This window comes from Eptesicus fuscus, chromosome 22, assembly GCF_027574615.1.
Source record: "Eptesicus fuscus isolate TK198812 chromosome 22, DD_ASM_mEF_20220401, whole genome shotgun sequence".
In the NCBI taxonomy this organism is placed as follows: domain Eukaryota; kingdom Metazoa; phylum Chordata; class Mammalia; order Chiroptera; family Vespertilionidae; genus Eptesicus; species Eptesicus fuscus.
This window is the reverse complement of record NC_072494.1, coordinates 44,494,185-44,516,226: the sequence shown is the minus strand read 5'-3', so window position 1 is coordinate 44,516,226 and position 22,042 is coordinate 44,494,185. Positions and strand designations below refer to the sequence as shown.

The 22,042-nt window shown below is 48.8% G+C and overlaps 1 protein-coding gene across 4 annotated transcripts in view; it reads right to left on the bottom strand.

The window, feature by feature from the left end:
• The window catches only part of F11R (F11 receptor), a 72,900-nt gene that overhangs the window by 31,904 nt on the left and 18,954 nt on the right, over positions 1-22,042 (bottom strand). For 2 of the 4 annotated variants that reach the window (XM_028127746.2, XM_054712182.1), the window contains exons 2-10: positions 19,762-19,830; positions 19,555-19,662; positions 19,284-19,430; positions 18,858-19,060; positions 18,600-18,702; positions 18,375-18,482; positions 18,214-18,226; positions 17,941-17,989; positions 14,947-17,517 (exon numbers count right to left, since the gene is read on the bottom strand). The exons of the other annotated variants lie outside the window; for them this stretch is intronic. In XM_028127746.2, the coding sequence (XP_027983547.2) occupies positions 17,482-17,517; positions 17,941-17,989; positions 18,214-18,226; positions 18,375-18,482; positions 18,600-18,702; positions 18,858-19,060; positions 19,284-19,430; positions 19,555-19,662; positions 19,762-19,830 (836 nt within the window). In that variant the 3' untranslated portion in view covers positions 14,947-17,481. Of the gene's footprint in view, positions 1-14,946; positions 17,518-17,940; positions 17,990-18,213; positions 18,227-18,374; positions 18,483-18,599; positions 18,703-18,857; positions 19,061-19,283; positions 19,431-19,554; positions 19,663-19,761; positions 19,831-22,042 lie in introns of those variants that run through there. 4 annotated transcript variants of the gene reach the window in all.

The window sequence follows — 22,042 nt, the reverse complement described above, 5'->3', positions numbered from 1 at the left end:
GTTCGATTCTGGTCAAGGGCATGTACCTTGGTTGCAGGCACATCCCCAGTAGGGGGTGTTTCTCTCTCATCAATGTTTCTAACTCTCTATCCCTCTCTGTAAAAAATCAATAATAATATATATATATATATATTTAAAAATGGCAACAAATAAGTACCTATGAATAATATCCTTGCCCAGCTGGCATGGCTCACTGGTTGAGCATCGATCTATGAACTGGGAGGTCACAGTTCAATTCCCAGTCAAGGCAAATGCCGGGTTGTGTGCTCAATCCCCAGTGTGGGGCATGCAGGAGGCAGCCAATCACTGATTGTCTCTCATCATTGATGTTTCTATCTCTCCCCCGCTCTTCCTTCCTCTCTGAAATCAATAATAAAAATATATTTTTAAATAATAATAACCTTAAATGTAAATGGATTAAATGCTCCAATCAAAAGGCATAAGGTAGGTGAATGGATACAAAACCATGACCCAACTATATGCTGTCTACAAGAGACCCACTTCAGGACAAAAGACTCAAAAAGGATGAGAGTGAAGGGATGGAAAAAAACTTTCCATGCAAATGGAAAAGAAAGAAAAGCTGAGCTAGCAGTACTCATATACCAACAAAATAGACTTCAAAATGAAGGCCATCAAAGAGACAACAAATGTCACTCCATAATCCTACATAATAAAAGGGTAATATGCAAATTACATCACTCCGCTATGCCCACGATTGGGCCGGCCGGAGGCGCGGGGGGCGGGACTCAGGGTGGCCGATTGGGCTGGTGAGAGGAGCGGGGAGGGGAGGGCGGGGACTCGCCCGCAGCCCTAGCCCAGGCCTGCCAGCACCCCAGAGGAGACCCCTGCCAGGATTGGGGTCATGGCCGGCCTTCAAACTGTGGCGGCCCCTAGCCCAAGGAGGCCTCCTGGCCGAGGACGCCTGAGTCTGTTCTTGACCTAAGGCCGGGCTCTCCCTGCAAGGGACTCAGAAGCCGCCAGAGCCTAACTGTCAGTCTCAGGGAGGTGGGAGTGCATCCACTGTCCACCAAAAAGCAGGGCCATCAACCGCTCAGTCTCAGTGCAGGCACAGGTCCGTGGCTGACGGGGTGGAGGCCAGACCAAAACAAAGCAGCAGAAACACCCTGCCCACCTGGGCGGGTGCAGCTGCAGGCCACGTGGCCTGGGCAGGGTAGAAAGCGCTACCTTCTCCCAGGTCCTGTGCTGGCACCGCCGCCTCGCTCACCCTCAGGCCCCCTGAGTCCTGACAGGGAAGTGTGGAGGGCATCCCGCAGGAGTTGTGCCATTCTGGGTGCTTTTGCCCAAAGACACACTTTGGGATGAATTCAGAGCCACATCTCACTTCCCATGAGACTGGAAGAACCATGTAAAAGGATTTCGACAAAAGCTTTCCACATCTCTGTTTATTCCTTTGAATCCATAAACGACCTTAAAAAAAGCATTTGGGCCACCTAAGACAGAATGCACATTCTGGCCAGAGCACGCAGGATTCTTTTGCCCAACAGGTTAAAGGGAGCAGAGCTGGCACAGTGGAAATGGCCCTGGTGCCCTGAGGAGATGGCGGGAACGGGGTTGCAGAAATTCCATAAGCCTCTTGCCACCTTCTCCTTTGCAAACCACACCATCCAGATCCACCAGGACTGGAGGCAACTGGGAATCACAGCCATGATTTGGGACGTGGTAAGCAAATCTTGGGGGGCCTCTGAAAACATCTGCAATTGATTATAAGACTGGTCTTTATTTAAAAAGAAATAAAAGAACAGCTTTGTTGAGATATAACCCATATACTGTACATGTCACCTAAAGTGTACAATGAACTGGTTTTTTAAAGTAAATTCAGAGTGGTACAACCATCACCATGCTCAATTTTTAAATATTTTCATAACCCCATCCCCTCCAAAAACAACTTCTACCCACTGGAATCACTTTCCTGATCATCTTCCCCAAAATAGATTGCATTTTAAGGGTGGGTAAAGGAAAGTTGAGGGAAGTTAAAACACTGCACAAAGGATATTGTAAAATGACAAAGCCTAAAGTGAAGATCATGTGTTTTTTTTTAAAAAATATATATTTTTTAAATTTCAGAAAGGGAGAGGGAGAGATAGAAACATCAATGATAAGAATCACTGATCAGCTGCCGCCCACACGCTCCCTACTGGGGATTGAGCCCGAAACCCAGGCATGTGTGCCCCTGACCAGAATCAAACCTGGACTCTTCAGTCCACAGGCCGATGCTCTCTCCATTAAGCCAAACTGACCAGGGTCATGTGTTTTCTTCAAGTTCTGTGTGGTTGTAATGGTCCCCAAATCTATACTAATAAAAGGGTAATATGCTAATTAGAGTGGTTGTCTTCTGGACATCCTTCCAGATAAAGCCGCAGTGGCTACGAAGGCCGAGGCTCAGGCAGCCATTACCAGCTGCGAAGCGCTGAGGCTCAGGCCAGCAGTGGCAGCAGCATTGGGGTAATGGGGGCGGTGCCCCCAGAGGGAGGCCAGACTGGGGGCCAAGACACATGCAGTTTGGGGTGATCAGGCCGATAGGGAGGGCAAGGTAGGGGCAATCAGGCTGGCAGGGGATCAAGGTAGGGGCGAGCAGGCAGGCAGGCAGTGGGGTTAGGGGCAATCAGGCAGGCAGGCAGGTGAGTGGTTAGGAGCCAGCAGTTCCGGATTGTGAGAGGGATGTCCGACTGCTGGAAGTTGGACATCCCCTGAGGGGTCCCAGATTGAAGAGGGTGCAGATTGGGCAGAGGGGCACCCCGCCCCAGTGCACAAATTTCGTGCACCGGGCCTCTAGTACTATATAATCCAACAAGATGATATAACACTGGTAAACATATATCCACTCAATACAGGAGCACCTAAATATATATATATTTTTTAAATTCTGGAAGACATTAAGGGAGAGATAAACAAAAATACAGTCATAGTAGGGACTTTAATACCCACTGACTTCACTGGATAGATCTTTCAGACTAAAAATTAACAAGGAAATAGTGACCCTCAAGGACACACTGGATCAGACTTAGTTAACATTTATAGAACATTTCAAACCAAAGCTGCAGAATATACACTCTTCTCAAGTGCACATGGACCATTCACAAAAATAGACCACATGTTAGGACACAAAACAAGTCTACAAGTTCAAGAAGATTGAAATCATATCAAGCATTTTCTCAGATCACAATGGAATGAAATTAGAAATCAACTATAGTAAAAACACCCCAAAACATTCAGACACATAGAGGCTAAATAGTATGTTATTAAACAGTGAATGGATTACCAATGAGATCAAGAAAGAAATCAAAAACTTCCTGTAAACAAAAGAAAATGAACACACAACAACCCCAAATCTTTGAGACATAGCAAAAGCAGTCCTGAGAGGGAAGTTCATAGCACTACAGGCCAACCTCAAAAAAAAAAAAAAAAAAAACCCCACAAAATTAATAATAAACTATTTAACCCTACAACTTATAGAACTAGAAAGAGAACAAGAAAAGCCCAAAGTAGAAGGAATGAAATAATAAAGATTACAGCAGAAATAAATGACATAGATACTAAAAAAAAAAAAGGAGAGAGAGAGAGAAACCAAGATGGCGGCATAGGTTAAACACCTAACCTACAGCCTGGCACAACAATTTCAAAAATACAACTAAAAGTCAAAACGGACATCATCCAGAACCACAGGAAAGCTGGCTGACTGAAATGCCCACAACTAGAAGGAAAGAGAAAACCACAAGGATAATCAGAGGAGCCGTAAAAGCCTGAGGTATGGAGACATGGGCGGAGACATGAGCACGCGTGTGGGGAGGACGGAGCCGGAGAGGAAGGGGTGGCTGACGGCCTGGCCGGCGTTCTCTAGCAGGAAGGACATAAAAGCTCCAGATTGCGCTGAACCCCAGCTCCGACTGCACTGAAACCCAGTTCCGGGTGAAACCCTGGAAAGCCAGGCTCATGCTGGGGGAATCTGGGCTGTGGGGCGGGAACACAGAGGAGCGGCGAAAGGCAGAGCTCCGGAGGCACGCAGAGGACGGACTGTTGCCTGTGCCACTGAATTGCCCTGGCGGGGAGGAAACAGGAGCTCCGGACCGTGCTGAACCCCAGTTCCGACTGCACTGAACCCCAGTTCCGGGCAAGACCCTGGAAAGCCAGGCTCATACTGGGGGAATCTGGGCTGTAAGGCGGAAATGCAGAGAAGCGGCGGAAGGCAGAGCACCAGAGGCGCGCACGGGAATGCGCGCAGAGGATGGACTGTTGACTGTGCTGCTGAATTGCCCTGGTGGGAAGGAGACAAAAGCGCCAGACTGCGCTGAGCCCCAGTTCTGACTACACTGAAACCCAGTTCCGGGCGAGAATCTGGGAGTCCAGATTCATTGGGGGAGAGACTAGACTGTTTGGCAGCGGGCGAAACTCCAGGGAGCTTTTCTCTCAGAGGTGTTTGCAGGGAGTACAGAGGGACACTGAGACACAGGAACCTCATAGGGTGGGGCTGATGGGAAGCCAAGGCTGTAGGCTCCACCCTGAAACTCCGCCCCATCCAAGCTGAGCACAGAGGCTTTTACAATTTTGCAAGTCTAGTTGAATAAGGCTGTCTCCCGGCATAGACACAGCTGATCCTCACGGCCAATTGGACTGGAGGTCAAATCCTCCCAGTGTACCAACAGCAATCAAGGCTTAACAACACCAAGACTTTGCACTCAGCCCACAAAGGGGGGTATCAAGGGAGATTGGGGAAGCTGAGCTATAGGGAGGCAGCCAAAAGGTGAAGACACCGAAGCAGGTCACGAATAGAAGGAATGAAGGCAAGTAAACTAATGGACGACACAGTGTTCAGAACCACATTTATAAGGTTACTTAAGAATCTTCTGGAGGACCAAGATGGCGGCATAGGGCAGACACCTGATTGTTGCCTACCTCAACAATTTTGTGTTGTTTTTTTAATATATATGTTATTGATTTTTCACAGAGAGGAAGAGAGAGGGATAGAGAGTTAGAAACATCGATGATAGAGAAACATCGATCAGCCACCTCCTGCACAACCCCTACTGGGGATGTGCCCGCAACCAAGGTACATGCCCTTGACCGGAATCGAACCCGGGACCCTTCAGTCCGCAGGCTGATGCTCTATCCACTGAGCCAAACCGGTTTCAGCCTACCTCAACAATTTTGAAACTACAACTGGAAAACAGAGCAGACACCATCCAGAACAATGGCCGGAGGAATTGCTGAGAAGGAATTGACCGATGGGAGTTGGGATCGGGAAGACGAGGCCCCGCTGGGTCCCGGATCCAGGTGCACTCGCCCGGGGACTGGTTGCCGCTACAGACCTGAGTGCCGCCGCAGCGACCTCGGACCAGCCCGCCGCACAGCGAGTTCCACGGCAGCCGCCCCGGAGCTTTGAGAAAATGGCCAAAGGAATTGCTGAGAGGGAATTGACTGACAGGAATTGGAATCAAGAAGACGAAACCCCGCTGGGTCCCGCGTCCGGGTGAGGCCGCGCCCCTGGGTCCAGGTGAGGTCACGCGCCCCTGGGTCCGGGCGAGGCCACGCGCCCCTGGATCCGGGTGAGGCTGGATTCCGGGTCTGGGAGAGGCCACGCACCCCTGGGTCCGGGTGAAGCTGGATCCCGGGTACGGGTGAGACCATGCGCCCCTGGATTCAGGTGAGGCTGGGTCCCGGGTCCAGGCGAGGCCACGCGCCCCTGGGTCCGGGTGAGGCCATGCGCCCCTGGATCCAGGTGAGGCTGGATCCCGGGTCCGGGAGAGGCCACGCGCCCCTGGGTCCGGGTGAGGCCGTGCGTCCCTGGATCTGGGTGAGGCTGGGTTCCAGGTCCAGGTGAGGCCGCGCCCCTGGGTCCGGGAGAGGCCACGCGCCCCAGGGTCCAGGTGAAGCTGGATCGTGGGTCCAGGTGAGGCCACGCGCCCCTGGGTCCGGGTGAGGCTGGATCCCGGGACCGGGTGAGGCTGTGCACACCTGGGTCCGGGTGAGGCCACGCGCCCCGGGGCCTGGGTGATGCTGGGTCCCAGGTCCGGGTGAGGCCGCACGCCCCTGAGTCCGGGTGAAGCCGCACCCCTGCGTCCGGGCGAGACCAAACCAGAGGGAGTCGGACCTCCGTTACCACCATTTGTCCACCATCCAGAGCTGAAGGGTCAGTGCCGACATGTACACATAAGGAACTGGTGGACATTGAAATTGGGTCTCAAAAGAACTGTTGGTCCACTACAGACTGATTCATTTGCCTGTCAGCATAACTGTTATTGCTCGTCTCACATTCGGTTCTTATAAGTATGTTTCTAGTAACACATGATCTCGCTCATCTAGGGGAAATGATGAACAACATAGACTGATGAACAAGAACAGACCCAGAAACAAGGAGGCATTGATCGGACTGTTGGGCCTCAGAGGGAGGGTAGGGGAGGGTGGGGGTAGGGGGGAGAGATCAACCAAAGGACTTGTGTGCATGCATACAAGCCTACCCAATGGTTAAGGACAACAGGGGGTGGGGGCATCCGCGGGGAGGGGTGTGGGATGGAAATGGGGGGATGAGGACAAATATGTGACACCTTAATCAATAAAGAAATATTTTTAAAAAATGAAAAAAAAATCAATGAAACCAAGAGTGATGAAGCATTAGCCAGACGCATCAAGAAACAGAGAGAGATGAACCACCTCAATAAAATCAGAAACGAAAGCAGTGAAGAAAGGATTGTAAGAAAATATCAGGAACAACTCTATGCCAACAAGCTGGACAATGTGGATGAAATGGACAAATTCCTAGAAAAATATGATCTCCCAAAACTGAATCAGGAAGAATAAAACCTGAGTAGGCCAATAACAACTGAGTAAATAGAAGCAGTAATCAAAAAACTCTCACCACTCCTAACATTTAAATCAAAAAAGGGGGGGATAGTAGAATATCATGTAAGGAAAAATATCCTGTAAGTAATTACATCTAGAAAATTAATACTTCAGAAAATTAATTGTAAGGCTAAAAGCAAGACACCCATGAAAAACACACAAGGTGTCAAAACAAGCCAGAGGAAAATCATTTGGGCAAAAAATGAAAAAGGATCCAAAGTCAATTTTATAGAAAATAACCCTTTATTAACTTTTGGTCGAGAATATGTTTGTATATTTTCAGAAAACAATTCCAAGACCATGTGGATTCCGGCAACAGATAGGAATCGACAGGACTACTCCAGCCATGAAGACAGAAGAGAAGCAGTCCAGAGATGGAAGACGCTGACGTCGCCTTGCCATACTAGCAGATAGCAGCTGTGCGTCACTGAAGGATGCCCAGGACCAAACCAGAGGGAGTCGGACCTGCATTACCACCATTTGTCCACCATCCAGAACTGAAATGTCAGTGCTGACATGTACACATAAGGAACTGTTTGACATTGAAATTGGGTCTCAAAAGAACTGTTGGTCCAGAAAGAAACTCACTACAGACTGATTCATTTGCCTTTCAGCATAACCATTATTGCTTGTCTCATTTTTGGTTCTTATAAGTGTATTTCCAGTAGCACATGATCTCACTCATCTAGGGAAATGCTAAACATAGACTGATGAACAAGAACAGAACCAGAAACAAGGAGGCATGGATCAGACTGTCGGGCCTCAGAGGGAGGGTAGGGATAAAGGGGAGAGATCAACCAAAGGACTTGTATGCATGCATATGAGCCTAACCAGTGGTTAAGGACAACAGGCAGGTGGGGGCATCCGTGGGGAGGGGTGTGGGATGGGAATGGGGGGATGAGGACAAATATGTGATACCATAATCAATAAAGAAATTTAAACAAACAAACAAACAAAAAAAGAGTTTGGTTCACCACATTTTGCAAAAGAAAAAAAAAAACTCTCACCAAACAAAAACCCAGGTCTGGAAGGCTTCACAGGGGAGTTGTTGGAGACCGGGTGTAAGCTGACAGAGTCCTCGCACCCGAAGGGACCGACAAGAATTAGTCCCTTCCCACGAGGTGTCCCCTGACTTGTTTTGATCTAGCTTGTTTTGATGGCACATTCCTATTGTCAGCAGATGAGCAGAATAGAGAGACCTTTCATAGTTTATCAAAAGTCTGTAAATATTTACCGAGAAGTTGGCCTCCTGCTTTATCTTAGAGATTAAGAACAGAGAGTACATTCCTCTTTGTTGACCTCTTATTCAGTATTTGTGTATAAAAGGCATTACGCGGTTAATAAAGCTAGCTGCAGTAGCTCGACGGCTTGCAGAGATGCAGTCAGTCAATGACTATCTGCCGACTCCTCCCGATCCCGCTGTCCTGTCTTTCTTTTCTCAATTCCCACCTCCCTACCTCAGCCCGGTTCAACCTGTCAGGCTGGTCCCTGACAAATTGGCACCCGAGCAGGCACCTGAGGACTTGGGAAGCAGACGGTGAGGAACTCCTCAAGGTAAGTGAGGAGAAATGTTTTGATAGTCGGGAGTAAAGCATGGGACAAGTAGAGTTTAGAGAAAATGCCCTTTAGAGGCAAATGTTTTCGTCTATGTGATCATGATCATAAAATAATGTGTTTTCTTGTTCAAATTAGAATCTTAGTTTGTATTTGGAATTTAAAATCTGTAATAAGTGGAACTCCACTGCTGAAACTGCCTCTGGTGCAGAGAAATTCAAAGGTGGCAGGAGAGGGCAAGGCTATCTGCTCTCCCGCAATAAGATTACTTGCAATGAGATTACTTAAGGTTACATTTAAAAATTATAAGAGAACTCGCAGGGAAATGCAAGTCTTGGACAAATTGGGTGTGAATTATTACTTCAGAAAGCCAAAAAGAAAGAAAAAAATTTAAGATCTGTCTATCTTTTAAGCATGAAAAGAAATTCGGCCAGATCTGTTACTAATGTTTCCCCTGAAGTAAGCAGGATGTGGGGGAAGGGAGAGACACGTGACTCTCCTAGTATACAAATTTAAAGTTTCCTTTCTCGCCATGAAAAAGTCTTAAAAATTTAGAAATGTGTCTGGAATTTCTGTACTCGTGGGGAGAGAACTTAGCTGTAAGACAGAATGCATGCAGTCTGATTTCAGACATTTAGATCGTCTTCAGCTGGAATCTCTCTGCAAAAGCTATAGAAAATTAAAAACCCAGAACTGGTTCTTTTTCCTAAGAAAAACGGCGAAAAAGTCTTCTTGAAAGAAATTTCAAGCTAATTCCAGCAGCAGGATTTGCATTTCCATAATAAAGAATAGTTTTTAAGATACTAATAAACCTCGGTCAAAGTTAACTTTTAAAGCCTTCAAGAGAATAAGTAAATTTGTATCTGTCACAGAATTTATCCAAAGTAAATACTTTAAAATAATTATAATTGACTCTAGAATCTCAAAGAAATTGTTACAATATAGATAAATAATGTATTAATTATAAAGATCTAAGTAGCCCAGGTAACTGGCTACACCCTTTACTAATGGAGGAAGAAAGCTGCTTGCCCTTCCCCAGCAGACAGGTCAGCTTCCTGCCAGTAACCATCTTTGAAGAATATGGTAATTTACATTCGAATAAACCAAACCTGGTTTTCCAGAGCCACTGGCAAATAAGAATTAAAGTTTAAATTTGCCTCATAAAAAACCTAGAGGATAGATTTGAATCTATTAATTGATTATGTCTTGTGTTTTAGAAATTTATTCTTAAGAATATAAAAGTATTAATCTAAGAAATACTAAATATATTTGACTTACCAGCTTTACAAGTTTAACTTGCAAATCAATTGGGAGAAATTATATAGTTGTTGTAATTAAATACCTCAAGTATAAGAACTAATTTTTGAGAAAATAAAATATTGTGTTTTATATCTTAAGATAATTATAAAAGGTATTATAATCTTTAAATCATATATAGATATATATATTTGATGGTGTTTTTCCATGTTAAAATTTCAAGGTCTTAACAGAGATGATTCTTGGAAAGCTCCAAGGGCCCGGAGTAACACAGGAAATTTATTCTCTCTTCTTAAAGGAAATCTTTTAAAACAGATCTAACATATCTGGGTGACGCCACGTGACCCTGGGTCTGGGAGAGGCCACGTGCCCCTGGGTCCGGGTGAAGCTAGATCCCGGGTCCGGGTGAGGCCGTGTGCCCCTGGGTACCGGGCCCGGGTGAGGCCACGTGCCCCTGGGTCCAGGTGAAGCTGGATCCCGGGTCCGGGTGAGGCCATGTGCCCCTGGATTCGGGTGAGGCTGGGTCCCGAGTCCGGGTGAAGCCGTGCGCCCCTGGATCTGGGTGAGGCCACGTGACCCTGGGTATAGGAGAGGCCACGTGTCCCTGGGTCCGGGTGAGGCTGGGTCCCGGGTCCGGGTGAGGCCGAGCGCACCTGGGTCCGGGTGAGGCCACGCGCCCCCTGGTTTCGGGTGATGCCACGTGTCCCTGAGTCCGGGTGAAGCCGTGCCCCTGGGTCCGGCCGAGACCAAACCAGAGGGAGTCGGACCTGCATTACCACCATTTGTCCACCATCCAGAGCTGAGGGGTCAGTGCCGACATGTACACATAAGGAACTGGTGGACATTGATATTGGGTCTCAAAAGAACTGTTGGTCCAGAAAGAAACTCACTACAGACTGATTCATTTGCCTGTCAGCATAACTGTTATTGCTCGTCTCACATTCAGTTCTTATAAGTATATGTCTAGTGACACATGATCTCACTCATCTAGGGGAAATGATGAACAACATAGACTGATGAACAAGAACAGAACCAGAAACAAGGAGGCATCGATCGGACTGTCGGGCCTCAGAGGGAGGGTAGGGGAAGGTGGGGGTAGGGGAGAGAGATCAAACCAAAGGACTTGTGTGCATGCATATGAGCCTAACCAATGGTTAAGTTCAACAGGGGGTTGGGGCATCCGTGGGGAGGGGTATGGGATGAGGACAAATATGTGACACCTTAATCAATAAAGAAATTTAAAAATTTAAAAATAAGAAAAATAAAAAAAAAATAAAACAGATCTAACATACTTGGGGTTACATGGAAAGCCTTATCAAATGGAAATTAATAAACATACTTTAAATATGATAAAGATTTTAGCCTCTAAGAGATACAAAAATATAACTAAGACCTTGTCTATACAAAAAGAAATTAACAGCCAGTTTAAAATTGAATTACCATGGCCTAGAGCAAAGAATATCCTTACATGATATTATTCTACAATGTCATTATAATTTTTGATATTTTATAACAGCATAATATACAATTATCCCAAACTTACAGACTAATTCTTTGAATGTTTGGCAGCAACTTTAAAAAGGACATGAAAGGAATTAAGGCACTAGGAAGGCACTTGAGCATTCTATATTGGCCTCTCTTGCCAAGTGGGACCCTCCCACAGCTAGTGCCTGAGCTTTCTCTTCATGCTGAGGTTAAAGCCTCATTAGTGGCTGGTACCATGGATCTGTCTCTCGCCCAATGGTGTGAGCTGGGCCCTTCCTGGAGAAGAAACCTGGGTTCCCCAAGATATGTGATCAATGCCAGGGCCCTACCAGCAGGCGAGGGGATCCCAAGGCAGGTGCTGGGCGTGGAGGCCACAGGGTCATAGGCTACCAAGGAGACAGAACTGAACCTCACATCACCCTGCTTGGCCCCGGAGGATGGCTGGTTAGCCAGAGACGGGTAAGATTCCTCAGTGAAGGAACAACCTAAGACAGGCACAGTCGCAGAGGGGCCATCAGGAGAGAACTTGGGGATCAACAGAGTTGGGACACAGATTCTCACCCCCCCAACCTTGCAGGGGCCTGAACTCTAGCCCCTTCTGAGGGAGGTCTCCTGCCCCATGGCTGCTTCGTGCTGCCCATGCCCAGCCCAGATTGGGACCCAGGTAACAGACACAGGCTTGGCTGGCAGCAGCTGCCCTATATCTAAATCCAGCTTAACACCAATAATGCTCAGGGCTTTCTCAGGGATACAAATTATCCTGTGTATTCATACTTACAGGGTAAACTAAGATTGTTTTAAGAGTATCAAATTTAACAGTAAGATAGTAGTCAAGTTTTCAGATTAATTTAAATTGGCTAATTGAAATAAGTAAATATTTCATCTCATAGTAAAACTGCTTAACACGCAATAAACCTAAAGCAGTCATATTTTGGTGCAAAAAATTAAAATTTAAAGTTATCAAGACTGCATTATAAAAATTTTCCAAAAGCCTCCTAATAATTAAATAAAAAAAAGGGGGGGGGTAGTGGAAAAAAATTATGTAAGGAAAAATATCCTAAAAGTAAATTACATCTAGAATTTTTTTCTTTAAATATTAATTTTCATTTGTAATACTAACAGCAAGACACCCATGAAAAAACACACATGGTGTTAAAACAAGCCAAAGGAAAATCATTTAGACAAAAATCAAAAGGATCCCAAGTCTAATTTATAGAAAAGATTTCTTTATTAACCTTTGGTCGAGAATATGTTTATATATTTCCAGAAAAGCCCATGTGAATTCCTACAACGGATCCCAGAGAGGACCTGATAGAACTGTTCCAGCCACAGAATAGGCAGTGGCCCACAAGAACAGAGGAGAAATAGTCTAGAAATAAAAATAGTAAAGACGCCTTGCCTTGCTAGCAGTCAGCACCTGTACATTGCTACAGGTTGCCTAGGACCAAGGGCAAGGAAGGTCGGTGTGCGTACTTCCAGATCATATATTCACGCCCTCTACATTAAAGTCAAAATATTTAATGTTTTGTATTCTACCGGGACCCCTGGCTTAAGGGCTTACTTTATTTCTAACACAGGGAATAGTATTAACTGCCACATTGAAAGAAATGTTATGCCTCAGGCATTAACCATTTTTACCGATAGATCCAGTTCTAAAAAGGCTAGATCTACTACAGCAGGGGAGCAAAGGTCCTTGAAACCCCTTATATTTCAGTAGAAATACAAGCTCTTATTTTTTTTAAATATATTTTATTGATTTTTTACAGAGAGGAAGGGAGAGGGATAGAGAGCTAGAAACATCAATGAGAGAGAAACATCAATCAGCTGCCTCCTGCACACCCCCCACTGGGAATATGCCCACAACCAAAGTACATGCCCTTGACCGGAATCGAATCTGGGACCCTTCAGTCTGCAGGCCGATGCTCTATCCACTGAGCCAAACTGGTTAGGGCCAAGCTCTTATTTATACCTTAACAGATTTTACTACAGAGCCCATCAACCTATAGTAATAGTGCTTATGTGGTAAGTATAGCAAAAATTATTGAAAAAGCCACTATAGAGCACACTAATTCAAAGGAACTTTTCATTTAATTTTCAGTCATTAAAATATTATTTGAGAATGACAATTTCCATATTTTATTAGAAGCAATGTCCTCAATATATTATCCACGCTCCTGTACCAACTTTAGGGGTAAATCCCCGAGGACTTAAACCTAATCAAATCTGGCAAAATAAATGTCACTCAATTGTAGAAAGAGTCAATCGTACTCTTAAAATCATTTACTAAAACAAAAAGGAGACAGATGTTCTCTGTCACCTCAAGAAAAGCTCAGTCATGCTTTTTTTACTTTAAAATTTTTTGAATTGTGATGCAGCAGGTAAAAGGTATCAGGCCTCCTGTACAATAGCCTCCACCAAGTCAGCTAGGTGAAAAGAAACAAACCAGAAAAGAGTTTCATCAGATTCAGTAATAATGTGGGGAAGAGGTTGTGTTTTATATCTTTCCAGAAGGAACAATACAGCCAATTCGGGTGTCAGAACGTTACATGTATCACCACAATGGACTCAGACAAGCTCCTGTGACCCTTCACTCAAAAGGACTAAGTACTGCCCTAATAACGGCAAAGCGAAGGAAGAAGAAAACTAAAAGCTACGCAAGGGACTGAGGTGCCAACAGAGTCATCTGAAGAAGTTAACAACTGAAGTGCAGCAGATTGTAGAAAAGCAAGAAGTTGAAGCTACTTCTTCAACCATGTTCCTACTCATGCTAGCATCAGTTAGCTGCCAGTCTTCTGCAAAGTCTTGCGTAACCAAGTCCAAGGACTCTGAATAAATATACACCAGTAGCACAAGAGACTTGCTTTCATTTAGTAGCTAAAAATGTTAACATGTCCGTAGTTTTGATTTCTCTCTTATTGTTTTGTTATTATTTAATAGCCAGAGATTTGCTCTTGACATTCAAGTTTTGAAAATGATAACATGTATGTAGTTTAGTTTTGCATTGGCATTGTTTGCAATTGTTTTAATATTAGAGCTTTATTACTGTTTAAATTATACTTTTAATATTAGTAGCTTAAAATTAAATAGAGAAGGGGGAACTGTTGGAGACCGGGTGTAAGCTGACAGAGTCCTCGCACCCGAAGGGACCGACAAGAATTAGTCCCTTCCCACGCAGTGTCCCCTGACTTGTTTTGATCTAACTTGTTTTGATGGCACATTCCTATTGTCAGCAGATGAGCAGAATAGAGAGACCTTTCATAGTTTATCAAAAGTCTGTAAATATTTACCGAGAAGTTGGCCTCCTGCTTTATCTTAGAGATTAAGAACAGAGAGTACATTCCTCTTTGTTGACCTCCTATTCAGTATTTGTGTATAAAAGGCATTACGCGGTTAATAAAGCTAGCTGCAGTAGCTTGAAGGCTTGCAGAGGTGCAGTCAGTCGATGACTACCTGCCGACTCCTCCCGATCCCGCTGTTCTGTCTTTCTTTCTTTTCTCAATTCCCACCTCCCTACCTCAGCCTGGTTCAACCTGTCAGGCTGGTCCCTGACAGGGAGTTTGACCAAACATCCAAAGAAGAACTGACACCTATCCTCCTCAAACTATTTCAGAAAATCCAAGAGGAAGGAACACTTCCAGCTCTTTTTATGAGGCCAGCATTATCCTGATTCCAAAACCAGACAAAGACAACACAATGAAAGAGAATTACAGGCCAATATCCCTCGTGAACATAGATGCTAAAATCTTCAACAAAATATTAGCAAATCGCATCCAGCAATATATTAAAAAGATCATACACCATTACCAAGTGGGATTTATTCCAAGGATTCAAGGCTGATACAATATACGCAAATCAATAAATGTGATACATCACATAAACAAACTGAGAGACAAAAATCACATGCTCATATCAATAGGCACAGAAAAAGCATTCGACAAAATTCAATACCCATTTTTGATAAAAACTCTCAGCAAAATGGGAAAACTTAACACTCAACCATTTCTTCCCTGTTCTGGTGGATTCATGTCAGACAGACATCATGTCCAGGAAATTGTGCTGGTATCCACCTCCCAGTCTGTCATTCCCATTTAAGCACAGGCCAAATCTATATTAATAATAGAGGAATATGCAAATTGTCCGGGACGCAGTAACAGTAACGACCGAACAGCAGGCTGCGTGGGGCGACCAGGCCAGCAGGGGGGTTAGTGAGGGGCGACCAAACGAGTGAAAAGAAGGCTGCGTGAGGCAACAAGGCCGGCAGGGGTGGGGAGGGGAGGGAGCAGTTGGGGGTGACCAGGGTGGCGGGGTTGGGGGGACGGCAGTTAGGGAAAACCAGGCCAGCAGAGGGGGGTAGTTGTGGGTGATCAGGCAGGCAGGCAGGCAGGCGAGCAGTTAGGAGCCAGCAGTCCCAGATTGTGAGAGGAATGTCCTGGTTTGGAGAGGGTACAGGTTGGGCTGAGGGGACCCCCTCCCCCATGCAGAAATTTCATGCACCAGGCCACTAGTTAAAGTATAATCATCAAGTCTTAGGGAAAGCTATCGCGAATTTCTTTTCTTTTTATTTCCCAGAGGAAGGAAGAGGCAGAGGGACACTGAAACATCCATGATGATAATTATGAATCGGCTGCCTCCTGCACGCCCCCCACTGGGGAGCAAGCCCACAACCCAGGATCGAACCTGGACCCTTCAGTCCGCAGGCTGACACTCTATCCACTGAGCCAAACTGGTCAGGGCAAATTTCTTAATCAGTAAGACTACCAGGAGGATTTTGAAGGACAAAATTCTTTAAATGTATTACTTCAGGATTTAAATAAACTCAATGTGAACAACTTATTTTAAAAAATGGTTTTGACATTCCACAAAGCTGACATGTTTTCCCAAAGGGGCTGTTGCAGCCAGAGGTGAATTCCAAGGTGGCAACAGCTGACTCACACAAGTGGCTCCCACGCCGGCCCTCCCTCACTCCCACCTTCTCCCCACAAGGACCCAGATCCGAAACCCGCTTCACACTCCTCCTGAATGTGTCCTAATCTCTACTTTCATTGGCTAATCAGATTTTATTTCTGTCTGGGGATTCTTATTAGTGAGTGACCTTTACTTGGTGGTTGTTTTTCTTTTTGGAACCAGTTCCGCCGGGATTTCCAAGGCAGCAGGATGTGGCGAGTGGTGCTTGCGGTCCCACAGAAACAGCACAAAGCTGCTGGGACGCCATGTTCGCTGGTTATGCCACAGACCGGGACTGGCGGGGCCAGTCATTTAAGAGCAAAGAAGGATCAGAGTGGGGAGAGAAAGGTGAGGCTGGGCAGGCCTGCTCTCTCCCTCTCTCTCTCTCTCTCTCACACACACACACACACACACACACACAGCCGCACGCCGTCCCAGGCGGTCTCTTCCCGACCGGCACCCACAGGTGAAGCCGCCAGGTGCTCCCCTCCTGCGGGAGGTGCAGCTCTCCAAGCCTGAGAGCCCTGCTGGGCCGACGCCCTCACCTGCAGCCCTGCGGTCTGTGACGAGCTGGAGGCGGGGGTGGGGTGACTGACCCCGCAGCCTGCCTGGGAGCCCTCGCCAGCCACGGGCGCCACCACAGGGGCTGGGAGGAGGGTCAGGGTCTCAGAAGCTCCACCTCGAGAGGAGGGGGCAGGAGCGGGGCTTCAGGCGTTTCCTTGTCGGTACAAAGGAGTCGAAGAACCTCACCTCCCACTCACCACAGGAGCTTCCACGATCCAAGGTTTTATTTCCAGCATCATCCGAAGACTCAAACAACCTCACCGAGGAGCTGGGAAGCCTGACGTGCACTCCTGCCCCACCCCCCACCCCCGGGGGCCCACGAGGCGCTGCCACCGCGGGCAGGGCGGGCGCTCCGGCTGCGCAGCCACCGCACCCGCTTCTCCTCCAGGGCCGGAGCGCCGACTCCGCTTCGCACCCCGCGAGCTTGGATGTTCCCCACAACCAGGCCCGCTCCTCCAGACACCGGGGGTCCTTGTTTGTGCGCTTTGGTGGGGGGGGGGGCGCAGAGGCGGAAGAAACTGATGCCGGCAAACCACCCCTTGAGCCGCGGCGTGCAGCCCCCAGACCGCGGGGTGTCCGCAGCCGAGGTCCCTTGGCTCCCGCCTCCGAGGACAGGGAGCGGCGGGCGGGCCCGGCTCCTGCTGGAGCCACAGGGCCGCAGTGCGGGCAGGAGGGGAGGGTGCGGGGCTGACATTAAAAACACATCCCAGTGACAACAGAGGGGGCCGCGGGCGGGCGGGAAGATGCCAGGCCTCCTGGGGACGGCGCTTCAGGGCCAGAGTCCGCAGCACCCAAGGAAGGCGGCGGCGAGACCCGGGAGGCTCACACCAGGAAGGACGAGGTCTGTCTGAACTCCCCCTGTGGAAACGGAACCCCGTCAATCTTTCCAGTCTCCCCCTCCCCCTCCCCCTCCCCCTCCTCTCTCCCTCTCTCTCTCTTCCCCCTTCCCTTCCTCCTCCCCTCCCCCTCCCCCCTCCCCCCTCCTCCTCCTCCTTTTGGGTAATCCTCACCGAGGATATTTTTCCATTGATTTTTAGAGAGAGTGGAAGGGAGGGAGAGAGAGAGAGAGAGAGAGAGAGAGAGAGACATCCATTGGTTGCCTCCTGCACAGGCCCCACCCAGGCTAGGGATCCTGCAACCAAAGTACATGGCCTTGACTGGAATCGAACCCAGGACCCTTCGGGCCGTGAGCTGACCCGGCCCAGGCCCTCTCATCTTTTTCAGTTCACACAATGAACACACACACCCAGGCCCCAGAGCCCCCTCCCCCGAGACACTTGCCTCGCTCCGAGCGGCGGGCTGGCTGTAAATGACCTTCTTGCTCTCGGTCCTGCAGAAGATGGACAGTCAGACCCGAGCCCCTGACGGAATCACGAGGTCTCCGTGGGGACGAGGGGCGGAGGGGAAGGACAGCGCAGCCGCAGTGAGCCGGAGAAGCTGTCTCCCTGCCAGGCGTGGCCTCCACCTCCACCCCTACCCCTGGGCCCCTCTCAGCATCAAACCACACGCATCATGTTCTCCACCTCGGAGAGTCCGGCACCGCGCCTCACTCACCCTTTCTTCTTTCCTGGAAGAGAAGAAATAGACGGTGAGTGTCAGCAGAACAGAGGCAGCTCAGCCAGGAAGAGAGGAGCCATCATGCAGCCCCCACAGCTCTGGAGCGGAGCCCAACGTGGGGACAGGAGGAGGGAGAGCCTCTGAGGCCGAGTACTTACTGTCAAAGTAGCCCCGGCTGTAGGCAAACCAGATGCCGAAAACCAGGAGTCCAAGGAGAATGAGTGTGACTAGGACAGCTGCCACGATGCCCCCGACGTTCAGCTCCACTGGAGACACAAATGAGCGGTCGGGCCATGAATGTCACTCACGGTGCCAACCACACGGTCCGCGCAGCAGAAAAGACCCCCGTCTGACCCGCCCTGTCCCTGCCTGCCCGCACGCACCGGCCTCCATGCGCACCGCGGCGGACATCACAGGGGTCCCGTACCCGTTCTGGGCCTGGCAAGAGTACTCTCCGGTGTCAGCGGCCGAGACGGGATCGAAGACCTGGAGGCAGAAAACCACCCTGTCCTGGCGAGAAGCCAAGCACCTGCCTTCTATGTCTCTGGATCCTAAAGCCCAGCTCACCCTGCTGTTTGTTCCTCCCCACCTTCAGGGGTTCCATACCTGTGTCCCGCCCTTTTCAGCCCACCCATCCATACCAGCTCCCCTGTCTTGGGGTTCAGGCTGTAGGAAGAGTTGCTGAAGGCACGGTTTCTCTTGGGCTCCAGAGGCATCAGGGCCCCGTCCCTGTACCACAGGTACTCAGAGGGCGGGGAGCCATCTGACTCCGAACAGGTCAGCACCGCCCGGCTCCCGATGGTGGCGGAGGAGGGGATGTTGACCGTGGGTTTGGATGGCGGCACTGGAGAGGAGAGAAGGTGCTGACCACAGGGCAGAGGGGGCGCCTGGAGGCAAAGTGGCTGACGAGGGCAATACCCCAGCCACCACGCTGGCCTCCCTCCCTCACTGTGACCGAGTCCCCGCCCAGAGCACCTGCACCATCAGCGAGCTCCCAGGCTCAGCAGAGCCCACCCAGCATTGGGGGAAGCAACGATGCCCAGTGGGCACAGAAGACTGGCACATACCAAGGACAATGAGATGGACGCTGACCTCCCCGTAGGCGGTGCCGCCTTCATCAGAGACCATGCATGTGTACATCCCCGTGTCCTTCCGGGTCACGGAGTGGAAGGTGATGCCAGTGTTGGAGAAGGTGACTCTGTCCTCAAAGGGAGCTGCGGGGAGAGGAACCAGCACGGGGGGAGTTGGAGAGCTGGGGAAGCTGTGCCTGTGACACTGAGGCAGCTAAGCAGGAGGTGGGAAGGCCCTGGGGACTGGGCACCCAGGGGAAGGACTCACCTGTGATCTTGTTGTTATAGCAAACGAGGCTGGTGATATCACCCTGGGCAAACTTCCACTCCACTCGGGGAGAGGAGAAGCCAGAGTAGGAGCAGGACAACTTGGCAGCTACAGATGATGGAGATCAACGTGAGTGGGAGGAAGCAGCAGCAAAAAGAGAAGACAGGACCCTGGCCAGCTCCACCCTCCCAGCTCCTCCCAACTCACGTTTATCCTCGGGAATTTTGACCTCGGAGTTGGAAGTGTACACGGCTCCCCTGCCCAGAGCCAGCGAGCCTAGGAGGAGAGGCTCCCATCAGGAGGGCAGCACCTGGCAAAGGCCCTGAGCCCCCAAGGTGCAAGGACTCAGAGTCAAGCTCTTGCCCATCTCACACCAATATCCTATCCAATAAAAGAGTAATATGCAAATTGACCACCACACCAAGACACAAGATGGCCGCCCCCATGTGGTCAAAGATGGCTACCACAAGATGGCTGGCAAGGGAGGGCAGTTGGGGGAGACCAGGCCAGCAAGGGAGGGGAGTTGCAGGGGGACCAGGCCTGCACGGAGGGCAGTTGGGGGGGACCAGGCCTGCAGGGGAGGACAGTTGTGGGCGATCAGTCCAGCAGGGAGGGCAGTTAGGGGTAATCGGGCCAGCAGAGGAGGGCAGTTGGGGTGGACGAGGCCATCAGGGGAGGGCAGTTAGAGGGGACAAGGCCTGCAGGGGAGGGCAGATGGGAGCCAGCAGTCCTGGATTGTGAGAGGGATGTCCAACCGCTCGTTTAAGCCTGATCCCACTGGGCCTAAACAGGTGGTCAGACATCCCTCAAGGGGTCCCAGATTGGAGAGGGTGCAGGCTAGGCTGAGGGACACCCCCCCATGCACGAATTTCATGCACCAGGGCCTCTAGTCTTAAATAATCTTCTTCAAATGCTTTTGCTACGATTGCAGGCCAATACTTCTGTTATTAGTGGAAATAAAATATTTATTTCAAATGCAATTTATTTCATTTTTTATCACCCCTCAACCCCCTTGACTCCCAGTAATCTAATTAGATTCCCACTAGTCGAGAGCAGCTCCCCAAAATGGCACTTCAAGGTTCACAATTTCTCCACCATCCCCCGGCAGGAGACCGGCCGGCCGAGGAGGCGCATTCGTAGGGTATCGGGTGCATCTCAGCATGTTTCTCATACATGATGTCGCTTGACCATTGAAACAAGCAGGACAGACTAGCAGGACCAGTATCATCACCCAATTTGACACACGGAACAGAGGCGACAAACCTAAGGTCACCTGCTGGTTCTGAGATGGAGCCAGGACCAGAACTGGGCTCAGATAATTTCACCAGCATCTCCTCCTGACCAAGGACAAGAAGGATGGTGTGTGGGGGGTGGAGAGACAGAGCGACTTCCATAGCAGGGCAGGGGGCAGGCAGCAGGCTGCCGGGAGGGGCCAAAGCTACCACTAGACGCAACAGAGGCCAGGACTGCGGGAGGGCGGGAGGGCCTCACACCTTGTTCCCGTTCCTGTTTCCAACACTCAAACTCAAGGAGCTTCACTTGCAGCCTTGAGTCTGAACCCTGCCTTCTGAGGTAAATGCAAACCCTGATACACACGGCATCTTCCTTTACACCTAACTGAGCAGGGTCTTGACCCTGAGCTCCCTCTGCTCATCTGAAGGACGAGCTAGAGCTCTCTACCCTCTCAGGTCCCCCCTCCCCTCCTCTCTATCTCTCAACCCCTTCTCTTCTTTTGCTCTCTGTCTCTCTGTCTATCTGTCTCTCTCTATTCTCCTCTCTGTCATTAGTGTTTATGTGCCTTTATTCTAATCTTACAAACACTGTGAATTGATCCGGGTAAGTCTCCCCCCCGTTTTACAGGTGGCTGGCCCTGCCCAGCTTCCCCCTTGGAAATGGCAGAACTGAGATGAGCAGGCAGGTCACTCCCACCCCCTGCACAGGAGGAAGACTTACCCGGATTAATTCACAGTGTTTGTAAAATTAAAATAAAGGCACATAAACACTAATGACAGAGAGGAGGACAATAGAGATAGATAGATAGATAGATAGATAGATAGATAGATAGATGTAACTGGTTTGGCTCAGTGGATAGAGCGTCGGCCTGCGGACTCAAGGGTCCCAGGTTCGATTCCGGTCAAGGGCATGTACCTTGGTTGCGGGCACATCCCCAGTAGGAGGTGTGCAGGAGGCAGTTGATCGATGTTTCTCTCTCATCGATGTTTCTACCTCTCTATCTCTCTCCCTTCTTCTCTCGAAAATATCAATATATTTTAAAAAAGATAGATAGATAGATAGATAGATGATAGATCGATAGATGATAGATCGATAGATGATAGGTAGATGATAGATAGATGATAGATAGATGCTAGATGCTAGATAGATGCTAGATGATAGATAGATGATAGATGATAGATGATAGATAGATAGATAGATAGATAGATGATAGATAGATGATAGATAGATGATAGATGATAGATGATAGATAGAT